The sequence below is a fragment of the Eubalaena glacialis genome, chromosome 11 (genome assembly GCF_028564815.1).
Source record: "Eubalaena glacialis isolate mEubGla1 chromosome 11, mEubGla1.1.hap2.+ XY, whole genome shotgun sequence".
Classification (NCBI taxonomy): domain Eukaryota; kingdom Metazoa; phylum Chordata; class Mammalia; order Artiodactyla; family Balaenidae; genus Eubalaena; species Eubalaena glacialis.
In genome coordinates, this window is record NC_083726.1 from 38,620,358 (window position 1) to 38,645,205 (window position 24,848).

The following is a 24,848-nucleotide window of genomic DNA, read 5'->3' on the forward strand; positions in this document are numbered from 1 at the left end:
ATCTCTTCCCTGTGGCTTTATTTGGTGGTGTTACTGTTGTTTATTCTTTGTTTATATGGGAGATTTCAAAGTAAAATCTATTTAAGAATACCATTTATCTAACTGCTGATTTTCTGCTGCTTGATCTTATTAACAGCAAGACCTGTCATTAGTAATTCCTTTTTTGTATTTAATTTGCTATGTTTGCACGTACATTACATTTGTTTTGATGTCGATTTTTGTTTAACAGATTCACTCAAAAGATAATGGTAACAGAAACCCTCTCCATTGTCAATAAACAAAAATACTTCCAGTTCTCTGTTTAAGCTTTGTTTTCTAGTCACATATAGTTTAAAATTTTACTTAAACTATAATGAAAATCATTCTTGTTAGTGATCAATCTTTTATCTTCAAAAGTGAGTCTGCCACAAGAGGGAGCACTAAACTTGCTTATGAAAGTGATTTTAAATTTTCTAAAAATGTTGCCTGATTAGAAACAATGGGAAAGAGCTTTTTAAGTTCGTCTGAGTATGGGGATCTTGACTTACAGAAATGAAATATAATATAGAAACTATGGTATCATAATAATACAAACTAGATTTGTATCTACTGTTCTGCACAACTTAATTGCATAAACAGTTTTTCCCCTTTAAGAGATCACCTAATAAGAGATATTAACCATTTAAAATAGACTCTAACATACAGGGATATAAAAGATCCAGTTACTTGCCTCAAAAACCATAAAATATTCTTCAATGTATAAGATCATTTTGCCAGATTCCAAAACCCATTTAATGGATTAAGCTTAGAACCTTGGTTTTCTTCCTTTTAACTATCTATCAACATTATGAATTTTCATATTTTAAATAATCAGAGCCTTTACAAATATAATTTTCTATAAATAAAACTGCTTTTTAAATGTAAAGCAGTTCTCATTTGTATATACTTAGTACATTTTCACAGGCAAAACAGCTCAATTAATTGGTACTTTTCTATAGATTTTAAAAGAAAATATTTACATTTTAATTTTAATACCTTACAGTAAAAAAATTCTATGCAACTACCAAAAGATCATGCAGAATTTATTTCAGCAAATTACATTTTTTAGTAACATTATATTGTTATTTTTAAAGACATTTAATTCAAAATATTTTAAGGACTATTGAGTGAAAGTACCTTATGGTAAGTATTAAAATAGAAAATTCCTTTTTTTTTTCTTCCAAAATTTAAGCAATCTGATGACTGTATCTTTCTTGTCCCACATTCAGTCTTGTGAGAGGAACAGTACTTTCTGTGACCCTGCAAAGGAGATCACTTTCCTTAACCAGATGCAAGAAAACACCCCTTACCCGGTCTTGTGCACTGTTTTCCAATCCCACTCAACAGGAAAATAACCCAAGCCTGCTTGCTGAAGTGTCTCTCAGATTGATTACCACGAAAAGTGTGCATGAGGATCAAAGATGTAATCGTTAACACAATTCTTGTATATGCCTGGGTTTATACCTTGCAGATGAACTATGATACACATTCGGCTAAAGAATTTGCCATTTCAAATTAACTGAATTTTATATGAAAAAATAAGGTAATACATCTTAATGCTAAGACATTAAAAAGTGTAAGATTACAGTTGTGATAAGATAAAATGTACTCAAGAGAAGAGACAGTTTAAGGAACCCAACAGCTTCAAATTATAAGTTGAATATCTGTCTAATTAGTTGAACTCAGTCTACTAAAATAATTAAAGGGAACAGTTAGATGAATGTATTTTTTCAGGTGTAACAATCAAAAAGCCAATTTTAGCAAATAACAATTTACTTTGAGAAGCCATTTATTTTATAGGCTACAGTCCAAAAAATCCTAACATTTTCAGAATGTCTTTATACAAGTTGTAAGCAATTTTTATGAAACAAACAATAAGCTCTTATCTATTATCTCTCATATATATTTTGTGATATGTTACCAGACTATATGTTAAGACAGTTGCTCTTAAAAATAATGTTCCTGATGGACTGAAAGACCAAGGAGTACTTTAAGAACCGTCAAAGACTCAGTGGGTATGGTATTTTTTGAGTTTAAATGTATTCTTTGATAACTGATCTCATGTAGAACCCTAAGTAAACCAAGTATGTAATTATCTCTATCTACCTACTCTGGTTAATTGGCACATTATCATAAGCTTATTAACAAAGACTAATTTTCAGTTATTTTTTTAATGCTCAATAGTTTTACAGAAGTTTAAATGGAAAGATGTGCTTTGGATGTGACAATTTTTTTTTACTGAATTATTTAAAAATTAGAGATTTCACATAAAATCTGGATTTTTGGTTTCTCTTAAAACTCCTCCCGGTTTTTAGCTAATGTAAAAACTTGTACATTTCTTCCTTAAGAGCTTTCCTTGACAGTTTCCCCATTTCTACACATTTCCTTGTTTCCAAAAGAAGCTGGAATCATTAAGAAGTATACGGTCAACTAAGAACCTGAGACAGGAGGAGGGGCTCCAAAGAGCCCTCATCTCCATGACAAAGAGACTGGATTAATTGACCTCTATGCTCTCTGCCAGCCTGTGATTTCCCTTGACTAAGTAACAAAGGATTGAAGAGAGCTGTACCTTGGTTGGTACCCAGCCTTCCCTCAGGAAATGCGTGACTAGACAGATTCTCCTACCTAGAAAATCATGTCTAGATGATTACCTAAAACTTCCCATTTCATCCATTTCATTTAAAATAACCATGCATGTGGGCATCTCAAGAATATTAGAAAATATTCAGAATTTCTATAAGAAAATTATAATTGTTTTCTGACTTCACTTGAGTTTTAGGTCTTGGGTCAAAGCTGCAGAGTCCTAATTGCAGGAAGTGGCTCAATATCAGTGTCACTTTCAATTAAAATGTTTTTTTGGGGGGGTACAATTTTTATAAATCGTATGTCAGATATATTTTTCTTAAATTGAAGTTCTTGAAAATCTATAATGAGCAATGTTACAGGTAACCAGTAACAGTGCTAATTGGGCTAATCAAACAGAAGGCCTTTTACTAGTCTTCACGTACATTGTTTTTAGACCAAGCTCTACAATTTACATTTCAGTTTGCATGTAATTTCTATTTAAATATTTATTTCTGGGAAATAATTCCAAAAACTAACTCCAATTAGAAAAGTGACAAAAAAAGAAAAAAGAGTCATAATGCCTGCTTCAGCATTTCTTCTATGTGCCCAAAAATGCTGGGGTCTTCAATTGTAGGAGATACCTGGAAAGAAAATTAGAGCCAGATGAAGGTGCTTCATTGAACCCCTTCCATTCTATACAATTAAACAATTATATGCAATCTTGTATTCCCCATTATCTTATCATACTCATATGGAGAGGTTCAAAAACAGGGAACTTTGAACTCAATATTTTAAAATGTATCTATAGTAAAATAAACTGTTCAGTTAGCAAAACTATTGGTCCTAGATGGTACTTTCTTTTATGGACCTTTCAATGGGCGTCTATAGAAAGAATTTTTTTTTTTTTGGCATTTGCCCATACAACCACTCCTTACTGTTGCATCACTTTTTATTAGATCTTGATGATTAAAAATACATATATTTGTGCACGTATAATGTGCACAAAAATTAAAAGAATGCATATGCTTGAATCAGCCTAAATTACCTAAAATAATTTTCACTCAAAACAGGAAAAATAATGAGCATATATATCAATTAGAATTTTCAAAATATCTATAGCCAGCCTCTCACTCACTATTAGTCACTAATGACTGCAATGAAGGAAAATTTATCCTTAATTTAATAAGATTGAGTTTCCACAAGTTTGAATTTGACATATTTACTAACAGTAAAGTATTTTCACATACTGGTTCTTATAATCAAAAGTATATGGTCTTAATTAATCTGTGTTTCTCTCCAAAACCCTCATTCCTACAGAGAGAATGGCTATGCAATTTACCCCGTAATATTAAAAAAAAAAAAGTACTGTTATGTGTTTTTTAGGGATATAATTCATGCTTGAGAACCATTTAAAGATCTTAGTTGACACCAAAGAAGTGGGGGAAAACATTTCAAAACCAAGCACTCAACATCCTTGATAATTTACCTTATATGGCTTGCCATTGACAAGGGCAGACAGAGCTGAGCGGGGAATTTTGCCAGATCTGGTTTTGGGTAACTGTTTCACAAACACCGCTTTTCGAAAAGCAGCCACGGGGCCAATGCTCTGTCTAACATGTTTCACAATTTCTTCTAAGACTTGTTCCTCTGTTGTACTTATATCTAGGGAGAAAGTTCAGATGGTAAGCTCTGGATTAACTTTAATCATTCAGGGCCCCAGCAGTTGGGGAGGAGAAAGACCTCTCACCTTTTTTCAGCACGCAGAGTGCTAACGGGACGTGACCTTTCAAAGGGTCTTCCTTGCCAACAACAGCGCAGTCGGCCACAGTGCCATGGGAAAGGACAGACTGTAATTTAAAAAAAGCATTCATTTAGAATATCTATACACATATATATGCAGTATTTATCATTTCAATTGGGGAAAATAGTACACGTCAGATAACTTAAAAACCCATAGCTACCTCTGTGAAAATTACTACCAATTCACCATTCACATCACTATTACTGAGGTGATTGGTTAGGATTGGTAGTCACTCAGTAAAGGCTGACTAAGCAATTAAGACAAACTGCTTAGCTTACCTGGAAAGTAAGGGAATGATTTCTTCATCTCAATTGTTTATTAATGAAGTCTGGGAAACTATGCAGTGATACCACTTGGGAACAAATTGCAACGAGCCTCGGAAAACAGATGGCCTCATGGTGTTTTGGCTTCAGTGCTGGCTACCATGAGGACACCTTCCAGAGGAACCCAAGGCAGCCCCATCAATAAACAGTGATTTGGGGTTAACCCTGGCGGTCCAGTGGTTAAGACTCTGCACTTCCACTGCAGGGGGCACGGGGGTGATCCCTGGTTGGGGAACTAAGATCCCACAAGCCGCATGGCACGGCCAATAAGTAAATAAAATAAAATTTTAAAAAATAAATGGTGATTTTATTTCCACCTCTGTTACTGAGCAATGAACAGAGCACACTTCTCTTCTTGAGTGACCACCCATCCAGAGAGGATTTTCCAAGATGTGGAGAAAAGGCTGGATGTGGAGTGAAGCCCTGACATCAGATAATCACCACTGTTGACCAACCATTTTCATATTGTTCACCCTAAGCTCTAAATGCCTTAAAGAGCAAAGCAAATTTCTATCTGGAATCACAAGAACTCAGAGAATAGAGTAACCACATGAAATACAGAAGCTTAGGATTAAAAAGAAAAAAATTCTGCTGTGATGGGACTTTTAAAAATGAATGTTCAAAAAGTTATTTTCTGAGAGATTAATATATATTTCAGTGACTCCAAACCCCTATGGCTGGAGAAAACAGTGAGCAAACTTGTAACCAAGGGCTAGACTGGCAGTCCTCATTCTTGCCTCCATGCATTCATTCAACAAACATTTACTAATACCTCCTGTCCTCCAACCTCCTATATTGCAGTAGGCTTGGTGGTGAGCAAAAATAAGCTGGGTACTGTCTCACGGTGCTTACAGTCTAGTAGCGAAGGGTGATATTCATAAATAATCATGAATATTTAATTACTATGAATGTCTAGATGTAAAGTGGTACAATCTTTGGGGAAATAACTTGGATTTTTAAATGAGAGAGAGAGCCAAAGCAACCAACGTGGCAGAAGAATATGGATCTCAGAGAAGCCTGCCCTTAGGAAGTGACTCAGGATGAGCTCAGGTCTAAAGGGTCTGTATGCAAGGACCCTTGCACACAGGGGCGGGGCAAAAGCCCTGTGGAAGCACCGGGCTTGTACCATTCAAATCTGAAAGGGACCAGTGTGGCTGGAAAGCAGAGAGCAAAAGTGAGAATGGTGTAAGAGGAAGTGAAGCTACAGAGATAGAAAAGGGCTGTGAATGCGAAGGGCTTCCAACCATTTTAGTAGCATTGGAAGGTAATAAAGCACTTTCAGGAGGTAAGGAGGCGATGCAAGATCAGAATGGATTTTTTAACAGACTTTATTTTTTCGGAATAGTTTTAGATTCACAGCAAAATGGAGCAGCAGAAAGTACGTTGTTCCCATGTACCTCCTGCTCCCATTGACACACAGTCTCCGCACCATCAAAATCCCTCACCAGAGCAGTAGAGTTACAACTGCTGAACCAACACTGACACATCACTATCACCCCACTCCACAGTTTACGTTAGACTTCACTCTTGGTGGTGTACATTCTATGGGTTTTACAGCACGTATCCATGATTATAGTATTTTACAGAGTAGATTCACTGCCCTAAAAATCCACTGTGCTCTGCCTATTCATCCCTCACCTTCCAATAACTCCTGGCAACCACTGATCTTTTTTACTGTCTCCAGAGTTCTTTTCCAGAATGTTAATATAGTTGGAATCGTACATATGTAGCCTTTACAGATTGGCTACTTTCACTTCAGAGTGGATTTTGAAAAACAAAAACTTACTTTGGTTCATTGTGAAGAATAAATAGAGGATTGTTGAAGGTGGGTGTCATAGTTTACCCAGGGAAACACCCAGAGAGGCTACAATAGTAGACTAAGGTTATAGTAGTGGGTATAAAAAGATTCCAGAGTTTTTAGAGGTAAAATGGACAAAATTTGATGATAAATGGGATATGAAGTAAGAAGTCAAAGGGGTTAAAGATGATTCTGTGGTTTTTGGCTTGAGTAGCTGGTTGGATAGTGGTGCCATTTTCTAAGCCAGAAAATGCTGGTGAGGGCTAGGCTTGGGAGGAAAAATCATGTATTAAGTCTTGGAGATATTCCATTTGAAGTACCTTTCAGACATCCAAGTCAAGCCAATTGGATCTGAGGAGAATCTTAATCTGAAAATGTGTATTTGAATGCCATTAATGTATAAATGATAATGAAAGCTATGCACATGGATGAGATTATTTGGGGAGAAAGCAGTGAGAAGAAAAGGTAAAAGCCTTAAAGGACTCTTAACATCTAAGGACCATATGAAAAAGGAAAAGCTGACAAACTGGACTATAAAGGTACAGTCAGAGAGGGAAGAGAAAAACCAACAAAATCCGGGACATGCCACTAAAAATCCCAAACTTTCTATGGAAAAAAAAAATTAATCCAAGCTGAAAATGAGCTGCTTTCTCTTCTCTGAACTCCTAGAAGACTCAATGAACTGCTAGAATGTTTGGTACAAACCCAGTGGACTATCTCACACTGCCCCTAATTAAGCATGCAAATCAACAGTGCCCCGTATCCTATTGTTAGCATCAGCCTTGAAGTATTCAGTTGTGAGGGCTGCCATCGACATAGCTTTTGACTCCTACAGTGCTCAGGATGGTACATGATAAATAAATGATTTTTGTACTGTATGTTTTATTAACTTCATTGCTGAGGTAAAGGTGTTTATGTCCTCTTTCCTTTAGTTGGTCCTGACTCAAAAGCTTCTGCAAAACACATACTACACAGACCATACAATACCACCTGCTCTCACTGCTTCAGTGTGAACTCTCAAAATGTTTCCCATTTGTTAAGGTCTTATTTTCTTTTCAGTCTGTATGTTGAGAGTAGAGACACATTTTATTGTCAGAGCTTTGTTTGGGCAGTTAGTCTTGACGGTCACCAGCCCATGGAAGAGAATACCTTCTCTATAGCAGGTAGGACACAGACTTGGTAGGTTCAATCCTTTAAATCCGATTTAGTATTCCCTTAATGAGTAGAGAAAAATACTTTTACCTGGCTAACCAGAGTTTTAATGGTCAAAATCCCACTTATTAAAGTGTTCACTGGTGCTTCTATACCTGAGTTTTTGAAGTTTTACAGTTTAAATCACTGTAAAAAAAAAAAAAATCATACATCCAGATATTTTGCACCTAACCAGTATGACTATAATTTTAACTAAATTGAACAACAAAACTTCTAGTCTGCCATTATTTCACCTTGCTATTTTAACTTCCATCCTTGGTCTCAGTGTTTTTAGAAGTGGATGGGAAAACGCTGACTGGTTTTCTATAAGGGCAGAGAGTATTTTAAAATCAGAAGTAATATATAACACAATTCCTTGTAATATCAAAGTTTCCCATTTTTTGCCAACTGAAGATATGATTCTTAAAAATCTGTGAGAAACATGTCATTCTCCAGAATTCCGTGCCATCTGTAAATGAAGTTCATTACAGTGGATAAAACATTATATTATTCTATCAGTGTTAAAAAGATGCCATAAAGGAAGAGAGGCAGCTTTCTGTGTTGGCTCCACAAACAGTATTTGCATGCCAAATAATGATTTCAACAACTGAATTGTGAAAAGGGAAAGCATCAAAATATGTCTTGGCAACATATTGGGACAGAAGCCCACCAAATGTCCTATGGGGGAAAAAAATCAAAAGCCACATTCATATATTCCCTCCATATAAAATTCATGAAGTATCTGTGGTTAACTGGCATTCAAGTACCCAAAAAAGTGACACAACTTAAAAGGTAATTGTTTCACCCAAAGTGAGCATATAAATGTTAATGGTAACAGGCCTGGCAAGTAACTGTCATTCTTGGTTTCTGCAGTACTGCCATTTTTGTGTAAATTTTATTTGATTTAAATGGCTTTACGGTTTTAGTGGGCTAAATTACACAGGTTTCTTAATTATGTTTTAAGTATTTTAATTTTAGAAAAAATTAGTTTAAATCAAGCACCCTCGTAAAATACAAGGAGCCACTCTGCAGTGGGAGATTGTCTTTGCCATGGGAAGAGGAGGAATATTGTTTTACCTCCTCTGACAATGGAGTCATCTAGGAAACTGCCAGATTCCACATCTTCATCAATATTCATATCAGTGCCCAGGAAAATATTCAGCAATTTTACAACTATTTACATCCAGTAGTCATTTAATGTTGGGTAGAAATGAAATTGCATGGCATCTTTGTTGAATGTGCACTTTATGGAAATATATTCAATCTTGAAGAAATTATTCCTAAAATAGTGAACAAAATAGCTCACTTGAAAAACAAACAGTGATGCTTTGGTCAGAATAACCTTCGAAAGGGCAAACTGTATGCGAACACTGCCCTAGGCTTTAAATGCAGTATTTTAACACCAGATTTCCAAGTTTCCAAGGATACTCGTAGGATTATTTGACAAACTAAATCTTAAGCTACAAGTGAAAGAATGAAATCAGGGAGCCCAATTTGTTCCCTGGAGATGTCTCTGCATGAAAAGATCTGCCCACAACAGTGAAAGAGAACTAAGCGGAAGGACCACATTGGCTCCGAGTAATTTGAGCTCGCATGACCCGAACTAGCAGATTTAGGACATGTTCTTCTTAAGAATACCTTGAACTTCCACCTAAGTGTTCCAACTGTCCAGCTAGATAGTAGGCTTTCAAAGAGTAATCAGCTCTTCAAATAGATTTGGTTATTACTTGATATTTATAGAAGGCCCTCACATGCATTGGGATATGCAAGGATAATGTCCTCTTAAATTTCTAAAAGCCATTGTAGGACTCTATTTTCTTATGTCGAGAACAGAAAAGAACATAGCGTTTCCTGAAATGTTTGTGACGTAGTCATTTTCGTAGAATTTCTGTTTGATTTAGTCTTATGTAAGGTGATAAATTTGTCAAATGTTACTTTGGGAAACTGAAAAAGCTCAGATATTTTCACTGTATATAAAGAGACATTCAGTCTATTTTTATTTTCTATAAATAATACTCCCAATGGATTTAAGACCCTCAAGTCCTATTTCAAAAAAATCAAAGTGGAATCCAGCATTCATTATTAAGAATCCCAAAAAAGCATTTAAATATAAAATAAGGTTTGGGCACTTTAGTAAAAGCTGTCATCAATATGAACATTTCATGTACATATTATCAATTTGTTAAGCAACTTTGCTAGGAGCTGGGAAAAAGCCGGTAAAAATGTTGGTTTTCAACCCTCTAATAGATTCTAACATGGAGAAGACAACCCAGAATTGAGATATTAATTTCCTTATTAGACATAAATATACAATAAAGAGTTAATCATTTAATTCACATAAAGGGAGACATTCACTTCAAGAAGGCTTAAGGCTGAGAGGTGTCCTGTTACGTGCTATGAGCACTCTAAGACCCAGGGACAAAACTCCTGTTAGATGTCATGGATTCTGGCACAGTTTTTTCAATTTTGCTGTTTTAACTGCCTATCTTCTGCCTGCCTCACTCTGCTGTTACATATAGTGAGAAGCATGTTAGTAGAAACATTAAAGCACAATATATATTTAAATAGGTTGGCACTCTTCATTCTAAAAATAAAAGAGAGAACTAAGAATTTTGACTGATAATAAGAGCTATGCATATGTAATCTCTGTATTTTGATTAGCTGAGTCTGCCAGAAATGGACGTAATCTCCTATAAGCAAGAAATTAAAAGTTCCTGAAGCCAGAACCACCTTTTGTCAACACACCAAAATACATGAAGCATAAATTTCAATTTCAGGTTATCACAAAATTCACAGTCAGTTAAAAACAATATTATAACAGCAGATAAAAGTCACATGTTCCAAAATATTTTATAAAATTATTTCCTTTTACTCAAATAATATCACATTGACTGTCACTAAGAAAGAAAAGCCTACATGACAAGAAGTGTTAAGTGTTAAGTTTGGGCTGAAGTTAAGTACAACCTTTTGAGAAAGTGACCATTTTTTTAATTAGAGAAAGGGGAACTATGATTCTGCATACTCTCATCCTACTGCATTATCAGTCATACTGCTTTAAGCATTTTCTTTCATTTAAACTGCAGTTTGCCCCATTCCATTAGAAAACTATTCTGGGTTTGGTTCTGGAAAAGATGGAGTAAATACATTCCATCTTATCACTTCCACTAATTGCGATGGAATACTTTGGGCTAAAATTCATACCAGAAGACTCTATCAGAACTTGAGAGACAACCTGATGGTGAGTACCTTGTTTTTTGTTTGTTTAGAAGTTTTTGGTTTTCATTGTTATGGTTTGTTGGTTTGTTGATTTTGCCTCCTATATATTCTGGCCTGGGTTCTACATCAGTCAAAAATGTGGAACTGTCAATAAGTACAGACAGAAAAAGCCCTAAGAAATGCTGTGTCCACCTAGAGGTCCAGGAAAAGCAGCAGAGGAGCTGGGAAACAGAATCATTTTGATTTTATCCTCCCTACTCCAGATGGACACCAATGAAGAAGCAGTGCCCCTCTTCCTTCCTACAGAGCTGTAACCACCTTGTTGACTCTTCACACCTTTCACCAGGTGAATGCAGCCAAAAAGCTGTGTCCTCTCCCTTCTCCACTATCACTGTGCAGCAGATCCTGGGGATGGAGTGCTGGGGACTCCCCCATCTTACACCAAGAGAGGAAAGATTCAGTACCACCTGTCCTCCCCACTAGCAGCCATCCAGTTCCTGAGAGTTGATCCCTGTTGACTAGCTCTGCCCTATACCAGGCAAGTGCTAGCAAAGAGACAGAGTCCCTTCCTCACCCCAGGGACGCTGTGTAGGTAGACCTTGCAGGACTGAACCCCAGCAGGAGTACGGGGAGGCTGAAGCCCTGACTTTATACCGAGAAGAGCAGTAAGGGGGAGCCCTGGGAATCAAAAAGTGAATAGTAGATCACGGAGAGAAAGGAGCTAGAAAAAGGGATATTTTAAATCTGAGTATGATGTCCTGAGCCTACTCTAAAGTTGTATATGCATGAATCCAACCAGAATCAGCACAGCACAGATTTTGAGCACTTAACTTGAGTTTCAGATTGGCCTCTGGGAGAAGGACACAGTGAGATGGACTAGAATGGCACTGTAAAGCCTTTGACAACAAAATTGACATTGGAACCACAATCCACAGAAAGTGGGTAAGGACATGTGGTATGATCTTAAATGGCTTGACCATCTGCTAAAATAAACAATCACAAGAACAAAAATCCAGATGATTTTAAAAGGATCCAAAATCTCATAAAGTAATAGTCAAAATATAAAATGTAAAATTACTGGACATGAAAAGAATTAGGAAAACCTAAACACTTCTTTAAAAAAGATAATCAACAAATGCCAAACCCCAATCCAAATATTACAAATATCAGATAAAAATTTTAATGTAGCTATTATATCTGTAGGGGAATAAAACTTTCTAGATTTCCTCATTGGTCCTATAAAAAACCCTAGCCTCCTGAGACTCTTCAAATACCTTGAGAATTTGATCTATAGCTGTTTGTTTAGTTAATTGCTCTGATATGAAAGGATAATAAAATTTTCTAATTTCCCTGGGTGGGCAAAATGCTTACATCCTAGACTAGATCCCTAGGTTAAACTCATAAGGTGCTGGGGAGACTGGCTCACTATCTTCCTTGGTATTTACATGTCAAAAAGATGAAGGCTTAGAAGTTGGAAACATTTCTAGGTTGTAAAAGTTGAGACACACAGGGCTATCTGCCTCCTGGAGAGATGTTATATACATATCAAAGAGCTGGAGTTTGGATTCAGGCTATTATGTGTCCAAGGAGACCTCTTTAGGAGGGGGAAAGATAGCTGCCTCCTTCCTCTTTATAAGCAGAGAAAAATAATTTTCCTTATTTCTCATCTATGGTGTGGCTGGCTACTTATGTAGGGAAATTTCCCATCGGCTCTTGTTGGGTCACCTAGGGATAAGACCGGGAGTAAGAAAGCGATGACACACTTATTATTAAGAAATCTGTCTTTGACAAAGAATGCCTCATTTGCACGTTTAGGATAAAATTAACAAAGATAAATATTAAAAACTCCACAGTAACTGTGGCCCAAAAAGTATGGGCAAGCACCCTTGGAATGAATGGAGAAGTTCTCAGCAAAGAAATAGAAGCTACAAAAAAAGAACCAAATGACTTAGAAGAAGGGAGAAAATGTAACATGAGGGAATTAAAAAAGAGAAAAGGCAAGAAGGAAACCAATAATAAACTTGGAGACATAAATATAAATATATCAATACTTAAGTTAAATGTTAATGGTCTTAAAAACACCAGTTAAAAGATAGAACTTCTAAAATTGGATTAAAATAAGAACAAGACCCAACTATATGTTATCTACAGAAAGGCCACAGGAAACATAATGATCTAGATATATTAAAAAGGAAAGGATGGAAAAAGATAAATGATACAAACACTATTAAAAACATGATTACCACACAAAGCCAACTTTCGATCAACAAAAATTACTATAAATTTTTTAAAAAATCAATATATTAAAACAATAATACATTGCAACTAAGTGAGGTATATCCCAAGCAATGCAAGGCTGGTTCAACAGTTGAAAATTAATTAATGTGATTCACCATATTAACAGGCTTAAAAAGAAAACCCACACAATCATATCAATAGAAGCAGAAAACACATGTGACAAAATGTAACATTCTTTCAAGATAAAAAAAAAAAGATAGAAAAACCCCAGCAAATTAGTAATAGAAGGAAACTTCCTCATTTGATAAAGGCCATCTACAGAAACATCTACAGGTAGCATCATTCTTAACGGTAAGATATTGAATGCTTTTACCCTAAGATCAGGAACAAGACGAGGGTAACTGCTCTCATCACTCTTACTCAACATCATAGTGGAGGTTCTAACCAGTTCAAAAAGGCAAGAGAAAGAAATAAAAGACATTCAGATTGGAAAGAAAGCAATAAAACTATCTCTATTCACAGACAGCATGATTGTCCACACAGGAAATCCCAAGAAATACACACACACACATACACACACATATACACACAACTCTTAGAATAAATGAATTTAACAAGATCATAAGATACATATCAGTTCATAAAAGTCAATAGCAGTTCTATATCCACTAGCAATGAAAATTTGGAAACCAAAATTAAAAAAAAATTCTATTTACAATAGTTCAGAAAACTAAATACTTAGGTATAAATTAAGAAAATATGTTCAGAAATTGGGTCGTTTGTAGAGACGTGGATGAATCTAGAGACTGTCATACAGAGTGAAGTAAGTCAGAAAGAGAAAAACAAATATTGTATATTAACGCATATATGTGGAACCTAGAAAAATGGTACAGATGAACCGGTTTGCAGGGCAGAAATAGAGACAGAGATGTAGAGAACAAATGTATGGACACCAAGGGGGGAAAGCGGCTGGTGGGGGGGTGGTGGTGGTGAAGTGATTAACTGGGAGATTGGGATTGACATATATACACTAATATGTATAAAATGGATAACTAATAAGAACCTGCTGTATAAAAAAATAAATTAAAAAAAAAGAAAATATGTTCAGAATCTGCATACTAAAAAGTATAAAATGTCAGTGAAGCATATCAAAAAAGACCTAAATAAATGGAAAGACGTACAAAGTTCATGAATTGGACAATTCAGTATAGTCCAGATACCAATTTTTCTCAAATCGATCTATAGATTTCACACAATCCCAATCAGAATCCATGCAGGATTTATTTTAACTATAGAAAAGCTCATTCTAAAATATATATGGAAAAGTAAAGGAACAGAATATCCACAACGATTTTTGAAAAGTGGAGCGATTTTGAAACTAGTGGACACTATTCAACTCTAAGACATTCTATAAAGTATCAAGACAGAATAGTATTGGTGAAAAGATAAACACACAGATCAATAAAACAAGAGATACTCTAGAAATAGACCCACTCAAATACTGTCAGCTAATTTTTTACAAAGGTGCAAAGGCAATTCAACGGAGAAAGTCCAGTCTTTGCAACAAATAACACATGGAAGAATTGGCATCCACATTAAAAAAAAAATCCTCAACCTATATCTTGCACTATATACAAAAAAAACCCTCAAAATGTAAATGTAAATTGATATAAAATGTAAAACAATAAAACTAAATGTAAAACTATAAAATTTTAGGTGAAAACAAAGAAGAAAGTATGACCTTGGGTTAGGAAAGAGCTCTTCAATAAATATCATCATCTATAAAAGAAAAAAATGGTGAATTAGACTTCATCAATATGAAACACACTTTTGCTCTATTAAGAGCACTTTTAAGAGAATAAAAAGACCAGTCACAGACAGGAAAAAAATACATATTTGCAAACTGCATATCAAACAAAGGACTTGTATCCAGAATACCTTAAAAACTCTCAAAACTGAACAATAAGAAAAACAACCCAATTTTTAAAAAGATGGGCAGAAGATTTTAATGCCAAAGAAGATACATGGATGGCAAATAAACACAAGAAAAGGTTTCCAACATTTTACTCATTACAGACAATCAAATTAAAAGCACAATGAGATACCTTTACACATCTGTTAGGATGATTTAAATGAAGAATAATGGCAATTCTGAGTACTAATGAAGATGGGAAGAAACAGGAGCCCTCAGACACTATGGGTGGGAATATAAAATGGCACAGATGCTCTAGAGAACAGTTTGGCAGTTTCTTATAAGCCTAAACATACACTTAACATGTAAACCAGCAAACTCACTACAGGCATTTATCCTAGAGAAATGAAAACTAATTTTTGCACAAAAACCTGAACTTGAATGTATATGGCAGCATTATTTATAACTGCCTCAAACTAGAAGCACTTAAATTATCCTCTAATGGGTAAAGGAAACATAAATGGGTTAGTACATCCACACAGTGGAATACCGCACAGCAACATAAAAGGACAAATAATCGACATACACACAACTTGAATGGATCTCAAATGCACTTTCCTAAATGAAATAGCCCAGTCTCCAAAGGTTACATACTGTATTACTCCATTTATATGAGATTCTAGAGAATGCAAAAACATAGGAACAAAAAAAAAAAATTAGTCGTTCCCAGGGGTTAGGAGTGGGGAGGGTCAGAATAAAAAGGTGACATTATGGGGAAATTCTTTGGCAGTGCTGAAATTTTTCTGTATCCTGGTTCTTGGTGATGGCTACAAGAATCTATACAATAAGTAAAAAACTCATAGTATTATACAATAAAAAGGAGGATTTTACTCTATTTTAAGGTAAAAAAATTGAAAACATTTTAAAATACTCTTCTGGGGACTTTGTGTAATTTACATTGGAAGAAAATTCTCAGGATTTAAGAGTACAATAAAATGTTTAAATCACACACCCAGCAAAGACTATATGTAAACCAGGTTATCAACAGGCGCAAATCAAGAAGCTAGAAGCAATCAAGTAGCAAGGATCAAGAAGCAAATGTATATAGACTCTCCCATAAATTACAAATATATGTAAGTGCTTAAAATTCCTCTCTACCACTCAGGCAGGAATCAGGGGAATTTGGAGAACAGGAAAATCCACAGGAGAGAAAGTGAGGTGAGAGAAATACCAGAGCGACCAACCGAGCCTATGCTTCAAAGGAAGGGTCTGGAAATTTTCCAAGTGGAATGACATAACCTCAACATTGACTTCAGCTCAGTTCTGTCCCTAAACACTACCTGGAATGAAAGACCAATAGTCATCAATACCTCTTCAATGGCACCTGCAGAAATCCTGTGACCTGCAACATTTATCACGTCATCAACTCGAGACATAACATATATGTAACCTTCTTCATCCATGTAACCAGCATCCATGGTGTCATAGTATCCCTGAAAATAAGAATAAATAATGTCTGATTAACATGTAGTATTAGGTAATGTAATCATTTTTAAGCTTGGTAAAATATAAAATGTGATAGAAATAGGTTTACTATATTCATTTGAATTTTTTTCATAACTAGCCTATGGAATTAAATTATTTTTGATTTTGAAAGCCTACTAGAATCTCTCTGCTCCCCTAACAGCCAGGAATAAAACTGTTCTTATATATGTTCACGTTAAGTGTTTGAACTGAGAGTTGTAAAGTTTATGAACCCAATTTCTTCCTTTTAATGGAGAAGTAATAGCTCAATATTTCCAGTATACTTTCATATTGCAAAGTAGTTCTTTGATAGATTTCTTCTTTAATTGTGTTAATTTTTAAAAGCATTAAAGCTCTCTATGAATAATTACAAAATAGACCACTAGTTTGTTAACATAGATTTGGATTGCACTGGAGCTTCAGTGAAATATAGTTAAATAGTAAGTATAAAATTTAATTTTTAATCGACTCAAGAGTAGCAGTACATCTTCACTGGTCCAGACATCACAATAGAATGAAAAATCAAGAAGAATAAGAAGTAGAAAGAAAGAAATATTACTTCCCCTAATGCTTCTGAGTTACATTAATACCTGTATTACAAGCATGGGCTTCAGGACAAATCCAGGTGGGTCACTATTTGTGTTTCTAAATCTTCCTAAGACTCAGTATGTTCATCTATTAAATAGGGTAATGGACCATACCTTATAAGGCTGTGAGAAGCATACATGAGATGGGGCATATAAAGAGGGCAGACCCTGGCACATCATGAGCCCTGAATAATTGGCAGCTCTTACTGCAATTACTATCAGAGAGTAAAGTTAAGACATGGGCTCTGGAGCCAGAATATATGGGTCCAAATGTCAGCTCTGTTACTTCTAAACTGTGGGCAAGTTATAGAACCCTTCTGTGCTGTTATTAAGTCCTTAGAGGAAAGGGTTGAGGTCAGGGTAACACCAGGGTAACAAGACAGAGTATAGATTCACTACATACAGTTTAATCATAAACTATGGTTTATGGGACTTTGAAGGAGCTTTCAGTGTTAAAAGTGGTCATGTTGAAAACCACATGCACATATTATGAGCCATTGTCAGGTTGTAATTAATCACATCAGTACTCTGATGATTTGACTGTGGCCCATCAGGCAGATAGATTGGGCTGATTGGAGTCAACTCTACTGACAAATCTTCTCTGCCACAGTCCCTTGGGGCATGTTTAATCTTGGCTACTGAGGTCATTTAACCCTGAGATGTCTTTCTAAAGGAAGCTATTTTAATTCTTGTCATTTTTCTAGTTGATTAGGTTAGCTGTCCTTCACTCACAAATAATAAAGATAGAATGCTAAATAGACTCACCTTTTTTAAAAATGAAATTCTAATCATTCATTCTTTTTTACCCAGTGTATAATGAGGACCAGGTATCTCTCTCAGGGAAAGAAACAGAAGCGAAGAAACAGCAGAAAGATGATAGTGGGACCCTTTCACGTATTATCAATTATGTGCTGTTATAAACACAAACCACAGAGTAATAGGTAAATGATAAAACAGAACACAGAAAGATACTTTTTGTTATCCAGAGCACTGGAGGTTAGGCGATGAGAACACAGTCTCTATCCTGTATCTGTATTATAAAATAAAGAACTTAGAGGACACTCAGGAAAGAATGTCAGTAATAGCTGAAGGGATTTAAAAAAATACAACTTCTGGCAAGCAGAACAAATTTTGCTCACATAACCGGGGGAAAGGAGGTAAAGAGGTTCTAATGACAGTGTCCAGTTCTGATCAGATGTTCTCAGTCTGTGCAGAGGAATCCAATGTGAGAAATCATACAGAAAGTCCCCAGAAGTCTTAATTTAACAAAACCTTTCTTGATATGAAAGGCTGTTAAATTTCAGAAAAAGCTGCTAAGAGAAACGGAGAAATCTCTATGCCCAGAGATTGATAAAAAATATTAAAATGACTTTAGACATTTGAGGTTTGGGCATTCTTATCCCTGAGATCTGGAAACTGGTCCAAATAACCTTTAAAAGTTGCTTTGTGATCCATGATTCTAAAAGCCAGCCGCTCAACTTAATAGGCAAGAACTAGAGAGAAGTGTGTAAGATGATTAAAAAAAAAAGTACAATAAAGTTCTTACAGGAAATTTTTCAAAGTATAAATGCTTGAATGCCTCCTGATTCTTCCAGAGTCCTGAAAAAGCTCCAGGTGGTAATGGCAACCTTATATAAAAACAGAGCAGTGAGAATTATGATGAAAGTGGTAATAAAGACAGATTGATTAGAACTAACAGTTTTTCACTGTGACGGACAATTACAATTCAAATCCCACATTGAATTGTAACCCCTAAATCCACTGGACAGATCATGTCTAACTGAGGCTGAAGTGGTTGACCATGACATAGCAAAGTCACGAAGGGATGACTGTGGTTTTTGGGAAGGGCACAAAAGGCACACACATTTGGCATTCAAATAGTTATTAGCATCAATCATTGTTTCAGTAAGAAGCATAACATCTGCAAAAAGGAACCAAAAATGCATCACTGAATTACTTTTTGAGAGAAATATCCTTCCACCATAGGCAAACAAATCTATTTTTTTGAAGTATCAAGGTACCAACTGCCACCTTTGCCAGTCTCTTTGTGATAAGATGTTCCAATTAAACATCCCACGAACAGTCTTATCTTCACAATCAATGTGCCTCCCCACTCTGAGAATTCCCTCTCACTCTTCTCTCTTCTGTTCTTTCTTTTCATGAGCATCCAGACCTATGAGATTTCTCACCCCTATGAACACATGAAGATAGGTGAGCATATAAAGTAGGAAGTAGCATATATCTGTTCTTTTCAATTTCCTCTTATATTTTTTTCATTCCTCCGTAGTATGAAACAGGTGTTATACACACAACAAGGGCTTAGTCTTTATCTATCATCCATCTGTCTATCTATCTATCTTTATATAAACAAATGAATTCTCATATCGGTTCCCTGTAGGAAGTATTACCTAATGAAAATAACCGCTCAGTGTATTTTCAGGAAACTTTTTAGATGCTTTATAGTTTGGAAATTTAGATACTGTAAAACTTAAAGATTTTCAAAACCCTACCTTCCTGTACTCACAAAAAACACCAAGTGAAGCGGTGACTTCACAGGGCAGATGTGAGAAAATGGAAAATGAGGTAGACATGGTTACTGCCAACATGAGGCAACATCACACACCTTCTACCCCAATATTAGACTTCTGAGACACTGAACTGTATTCTCACATTCTGTCAGGCAGAAAATGCTGTTACCAGTGGGATCCGCTGCCCAGCTGGGATTGCCCATTTCCTCTATGTCTGGCCTACCCATAGGTCCTCCCTTGCTAGGTCTTCTTTTTGTAATATTTTAAGATGGAGGAAAAAAGGCTACATCAGCATTTCTGGACCCCCTGTAATTTCAAAAAATGCATGCGAAATGCGAAAGCATTTTGTAACCTGAAAAAAAACTACAGAGATGCTGCTATATTGTTGCTGTTGCTGTTGTTCTATTACTGTTACTAAACCTGCAGGAAGGCAGCAAGCTGAAGCAGATGATCCCTTCAGGTCCTTTCACCTGATTTTTCTATGTTAATCTTTCGAATGAACCTTGTATATAATTTCACTTTATCAGTTTGTTTTAATTGTTAATTTTTATAACAAGTGTAAAAATCATCATTAAACATTGAAATACAATGTGAATATGGCAACCACTAAAAATCATTTATTTAGCAGCACTTACAGGATGCTGAGGGTAAACAAATGAAGAGGACGCTAAGAAGAAATGACAAATCAAAAGCCAACATGGGCCACAAGAGGAAACATTAATGAGTGAAGCCGACTATAGTCAAAATATACAACTAGAACAATAAACCTGACAGAGATGCATTCCTCTTGCATATTAAGTAAGAAATAATTTTCAGTTGTTCCCCAAAAATGTACCACAATATATAGTTCTTTCTGTGTTTCATGGGGATATTCTTTTAACAGACGCTTGGGTATAAGAAAATACCTCCCTACAATAAGAATAAAAAGGCAACTGTGATAATAAATGCCAACTAACATTCAGGCTGTACTGGGGACAACAGAGAGTGGTGCGGTCTGAGATAAATTTGAATGCACACACCAGGTCGAGTGGCAGCAGTTGTTCCTTAGTTCCACAGATACACAGACGCACAGAAATCCTGATCCAAAACCGTAAACACAAAATACTGCCCATACGAAGAACAATGCATACAGAAGGGCATATTGTTAAAGAAGTGTCTCATCCGCTTTATCTACCCCAAATGTAAGATTTTGGTTCACCAGCATACACTCACTGCCTCTTCACAATAGAGACTTCTGAGTGTTTGCAATAATAATCCAAATGAGTTAGTACTTAGTGTATCAAATGTGAGCTGAGTTTCCTGGTGGCCTAGAATGTACCTAATTGAGTGTGTGCACATGAGACCAAGAGTTTAGCATTTTCTGGTAAGGGTGTTACCGGAGAGAAAAGGAAATCTTACACTTCCCAGAAGTTGGTTAAGTTTGCAATCTCCATTCTTAAAAGAAGATGGCCTGATAATCTGTGTTTTCTCTTACTTCCTGAAAAAAATTTGGTACTAGCAATTAGTAACATATAGATTATATTCTTATAATTAATTAAAGCCTAGAGGATTACAAGTAGAGGTAGCCATCCTCCAAAATAAGTAAACAAATAAATAATAAGCTTTAAGGATACCAGCTTTCTCAGCTGTTGCACAAAACTTTAAATATCTGCATAAATTTTCTGAAGAACAGGGACAGTAGGGATTTCTATATCATCTGTGAGAAAGGTCTGCATAAGTTTGGATATACCTATAGACCTTGGGAATTAAGTATAACATAGCAAGGGTATATCCAGGAAGAGATTACAGAATAGGAAGGAGAAATCCAAGGCCAAACACAGTATTAAAGAGGGACCAAGGAAAAAAAGACCATGAACAAAAATAACCAAATCACAGCTGTACAAGAACCAGGATAGTATGTGAGGGGCCTCCAGACCAGAGTTTTAATAATGACTGAGCGTTCAACAAGGTCAAGTGAAGTGCAAATTTTGTTTGAAAGTGGATTCAACAGAGGTCATGGAACTTAGGGACTGAGATGCTATGAATCTCCCCCAGGATCGCCATTTCTGCAGAGTGGAGCTGAAAGAACTGGAGTGATCAAGGAGTAAGCAGGAAAGTAAGTGCAGGCAGTAAGGTTAGACTATACTTTTTAAAAGTTTGCAGGTGACTGCAAGGAGAGATGTACGTCAGGGTTTAATGCAGAGAGGCAGGCTGATTTAGGATGGGGAAGAGTTGAGCAGAGTAGCCAATGGAGAGAGGGTAGAGATTTGAGAGTTAGAGAAGAAAACACCAGAAGAATTATTTGATCATCTAATTTATTTATTCATTCATGGATGCATGCATTAACTCATGCATTTTCTTTATTCAGTCAAGTATTTGTTGAGTGTTTGGTATTCCTAAAATCACTGTGTTAGACATTAATGGAAAGAATATATAAACTATTATTATCTGAGATGCGTGGAGATCCTGGAATATTGTGTATTTATGAGAAATTTAGTAATTTTTAGAATACATATAGGGAGAAAGACTGTAATGAATCATGTCTATTCCATTAAATTAATGACATAACATCAAAATGTAAACATTTAAGATATTTGTCAGGTAAGTTTTACAACAGATGGTTAAATCCTATACTGCCAGGAACTCTTGGAAGGGAAGTTTTTATCACCAGCCAAGGTATGGACCTGCTGCAAATGGCATATGTGCCTGGTCCCAAGTCATTTTTGAGATGCCCCTAGAAAACTTCTTCATTATCCCCAAGTCTAACTGAGGAACAGGCTGGAAAGCAAGATATGAAATTACAATTGGTAATTAGTAGGATAAAATAAGAGAATGCTATCCATTCTTCACTAATAAAGTCTGGTGTCTAAAAATTCAGATGTTATTTCAATATTGAAAAGAGACTCTAAAGAAGGTGCCTTGGAAAATGCCATTTATTGGTCCTAAAGAAAAGCAGAAAAGAAAAGGGAGTTCCAGAATTGGAAGTGTGTACATATATATATATTTAGTTGCTTTATATATATATTACTGCTTTATATATATATATATATGTGTATATATATATGTGTACTTCATATATATATGAAGTAAAACATGTGAGAAGAGAAGCAATAATCTCCAGAAAGAAGTTAGGTGTATATGAACTAGAGCAGAATTTTTTTTGCAGTATTTGAAATTAACGCTTTTCTTGTTGCTAACCTAATGATTATTCTATATTAAATGCAGGTTTTCCTTCTGGAATAGTGAGTGCACTGGGGCTCTATTTCTAAAGTTCTAGAAAAAGTACTTTTTTTTCTGTAGTTACAATAACATAAAAATTCATTGGACTGGCAGAAGGAAGGAAATTTTCTGAAAATACTAAGAAATATGTCGGAAAATGCCTATCCTCATCCTTCAAATACAAGATCAAATGTTACCACCCTGTGATACCTTTCCTAACTCTTCCCAAACAGAGTGAAAAGGTGAGTTTTGTTACAAACTATCCAATTGTGAATGAGGAGTTTCTCTTAGAGAAAATCCTTTCCAAAGAGAACATTCTTAAGCGGTAAGAGAAATAACTGAGGCAGCAGTAATGTGGGGTGTGTGTGTGTGTGTGTTGAGGGGGAGGTATCATAGAGAAATCCTTAAATAGCTAATGAAGGAAGAGAATGTCCATCACTGTAGAAGGTAAACATCCCTGACCAATCTGAAATAAATAAAACTCCTAGATGCCTCCAATCCCAGATAAAGGACGGTCTGTACTCACTGCTCCATCAGGAATCCCCATTTGCACCACAAATACTGTAAATTGAAGACAAAACTCCTGTTCTCTAGAGAATTCTGGAGTTAGATCCCAACTTTGCACTCCCAGTATTTCCTACAAGGTCTTTAGGCTTTACTTGTGATTTTCCTATGAAGCTACTTTTCATCTCCCCAGAAGAGACTGATTAGGCCATAATTTCTTTCTCTCTGGGCAGACAAACAACTGGGTTAGAAATGTGAGTTCTAGCTGTGTAACTACGAATGATGTTCAGATTCCCATGTCGAAAATGAGATAATATCTGTCCCACTGCCTACCGCACAGTGTTGTAAGGCTAATAAAAGATCATACTAAAATCTGCATAGGAGATTTAGAAAGGAATGGGATTACAATTACACGACATCCTTGGTTTATTCAAAGGATACACTGGTGAAGGAAAGCCATATTGATCCTCTTCCAAACAGCAGCACAATAAGTGACCAAATCACTCCTGCAAAACTATAAGGATGTGAACAAACATCATTAAGGACCAAGTGTTCAATATCTGGAGGCTGAGAAATCGGCAGGCACCAGAGTAAAAGCCACTTAGACAAGGCCATCCAGCTCCCTGGCATCCCATCACTGCCTGCAGGGCACAGGCCAGTGGGACACAGCAGGAGGCAGACAAGCTGCACTTCCAATAGCAACAACCGTGTCTGGTCAGGGAAAAATGTGTGCCCACGAATCAGGAAGAGTCAGAGACCTATGGCTTTAATAACAGTGAGCACTGTGGTACTGAGGAAGGCACTGCAGTTAACCTTTTCTCTCATGCCCTGCACGGTGTTGCCTGGAAATTACTGACTCATATTTCTGCACTTTGAAGTTCTGGTTGCAATTACAGAAGCACCTTCTAAAATTCATGAACATTTTGTATTCATAGCAATTCAGGTATCATAACTTTCCCACAAAATTAACTGCCTGGGGTAAGTTTCAAAATCAAAAGCATTTTCTACCATGCAGGCATGCAGTTTTCTCTTCTATTAGAAAGATAAATCCTTTGAAAGCAAGTAATCTACAAGAACTGCAAGATTGATGTTTATTACATCCTAGGGTCTACAGTAGTTTAGGAATCACTTAAATGTCTACCTTCTAGTTTAGGGATCCCCAGAGGAGCAAAACAGAGATTTCTAGAAAGCCTTAACAAAGGAGTTAAAAGAGCTGAAGTGGATCAAGAGGTTTTATCAAAATTACCACATATCATTATTTCTGGTTTGGGGATGAGTCATCTTAACATGATAAAACGAATCATGATGCTTAGTACCTTGCAAAACTTAGAAATATGATTATAGCTTCAGATTTTAAAGAAACTGCCAGAGAAAGATAATTTCAAATGTTATTTACACTATTTGTAACAGATTTTATAGTGAAACAAGAAGCTATAACTGTATTT

General features: G+C 35.9%; 1 protein-coding gene across 3 annotated transcripts in view; it reads right to left on the minus strand.

The window, feature by feature from the left end:
• Nucleotides 1-1,120: 1,120 nt before the first annotated feature.
• Nucleotides 1,121-24,848, minus strand: part of ACSS3 (acyl-CoA synthetase short chain family member 3) — a 157,169-nt gene continuing 133,441 nt past the window's right edge. For 2 of the 3 annotated variants that reach the window (XM_061204879.1, XM_061204877.1), the window contains 5 exons: nucleotides 18,720-18,801; nucleotides 16,433-16,555; nucleotides 4,331-4,430; nucleotides 4,070-4,245; nucleotides 1,121-1,278 (listed from right to left, as the gene is read on the minus strand). In XM_061204879.1, the coding sequence (XP_061060862.1) occupies nucleotides 1,132-1,278; nucleotides 4,070-4,245; nucleotides 4,331-4,430; nucleotides 16,433-16,555; nucleotides 18,720-18,801 (628 nt within the window). In that variant the 3' untranslated portion in view covers nucleotides 1,121-1,131. Of the gene's footprint in view, nucleotides 1,279-1,838; nucleotides 3,225-4,069; nucleotides 4,246-4,330; nucleotides 4,431-16,432; nucleotides 16,556-18,719; nucleotides 18,802-24,848 lie in introns of those variants that run through there. The other variant, XM_061204878.1, reaches the window with a different exon arrangement.